The sequence below is a fragment of the Fopius arisanus genome, unplaced genomic scaffold (genome assembly GCF_000806365.1).
Source record: "Fopius arisanus strain USDA-PBARC FA_bdor unplaced genomic scaffold, ASM80636v1 scaffold00166, whole genome shotgun sequence".
NCBI classification, from domain to species: domain Eukaryota; kingdom Metazoa; phylum Arthropoda; class Insecta; order Hymenoptera; family Braconidae; genus Fopius; species Fopius arisanus.
Genome location: NW_011887905.1, coordinates 38,619 through 40,103, shown reverse-complemented (window position 1 = coordinate 40,103; position 1,485 = coordinate 38,619). Strand labels below are relative to the sequence as shown.

At 37.8% G+C, this 1,485-nt stretch overlaps 1 protein-coding gene across 1 annotated transcript in view; it reads right to left on the bottom strand.

The window, feature by feature from the left end:
• Window positions 1-1,455, bottom strand: part of LOC105272358 (serpin I2) — a gene marked incomplete in the record, with an annotated part of 2,660 nt that extends 1,205 nt beyond the window's left edge. The window contains 5 exon segments of the mRNA XM_011314461.1: window positions 136-349; window positions 418-603; window positions 711-814; window positions 889-1,008; window positions 1,139-1,455. Of these exon segments, the coding sequence (XP_011312763.1) occupies window positions 136-349; window positions 418-603; window positions 711-814; window positions 889-898 (514 nt within the window).
• Window positions 1,456-1,485: the final 30 nt, after the last annotated feature.

Sequence of the window (1,485 nt, the reverse complement as noted above, 5' to 3'; positions counted from 1 at the left end):
TTATTATATTGAAATATTCCACAAGGTGGAGTTTCCTTCGTGAATCTATTCAATGGAATGGAAAATCCATGAGTTTAACATGAACTTGTGTCAGAGATGAGTCTCCGCATAGTGAGAATTACTTTGTGCGCTTACCTGGATTCACAATCTTATCAATAAATGTAGAAGTACTTTGGTTACTCCAGTCATTTATTAACTCTGCAGTGGCTATCGTATCGGTGAAATCGACGCGTTCCACTGAAGAATGGAATGCAGAATCAAGAATGTTTTCATACCTGAGGGTTGGTGATACGCTAGGCTTTACGAAAACTCTGTTTTTGTTGAGGAACAGGAACACGTTACTATGTAGCTAAAATAATTGCTAATAAATTTAACTGTTTTGTATGCTCCCACGATTGTCACTCATTGGCTACTTACGTCGAGAGTAGTAACAATACTTCCAAAATCCAATACATGTTCAGATAGGTCTTCCTCTGATAGGTGTAGAAAGTCCTCTAGTTCACGTTTTGTCACATTTGTAGCACCATAAAGTACCCCGGCCAACCCCATATAAACACCTAATGGAGAAATTACCAAATTTCTTGGTTCATCGTTCAACGCTGCCTATTAAAATAATCCAATGATTCATTAATTATAAATTTTTCGGTACACTACTGATGTCCTGATGTAATACATTCAGGGATATTTCTCATCGACTTTTGATTTTTTACCTGGAACAAATGTACTGAAAATTGGTTGATCGCATCGTCTAGGTTCCTTATCTGTCCCGCTGTCCTCGTGCCATGCAATGCCAAAAAGGCGAGTGCGAGAAAAACTGCTCCAAAAATTGAGTATTGATTGAAATATGGAACTTTCAAGGGTGAAAAGTTATATTGCTGATTGGCTTACCCGCTTTCATGGTGGTGCTTTACTCCTATGCTTCAATCTGAATAAAATTCAATACCGCTTGCCACCTTTTTATACGCCTGTTTCGGGCCAGATGGAATAGATTCGACATATGGAAATAGGCTGATAAGCAATTTCAATGACGTGCAAAAACATTGTTTTAAATCAAACAGAGAAAAAAAATATCATTCACAATTCTTTCATCATAGTGTAAGTGAGGACTTGAAGACGTCATAACGACTTCATAACTCACCTATCAGACTTGAAGACATGAGATTGTCACGCCCACGGGGAGGATGTCAATCGTTGATTAATTGATGACGGAGACCGTTGAGAAATCTGTAAGGATCTATTCGTATGTGACTGCAAATACATCGCCCTATAAATAATTCAGTAATTCCCCAAGATTATCATTATAATTTTTATCAATGAAACTATTTTTGTATTCCCTTAATGGATTTTGTATTAATGGAATTCGTCGAGCTCGACGTCACACACTCCAGCCCTCGGGGCTTCCATATCACAATATTATTTATCTCTCAGCCCCTCGGAGTCTCTTATTTTTTTAACACCCCCTTTGTTAGTAGAATACATTTTCGC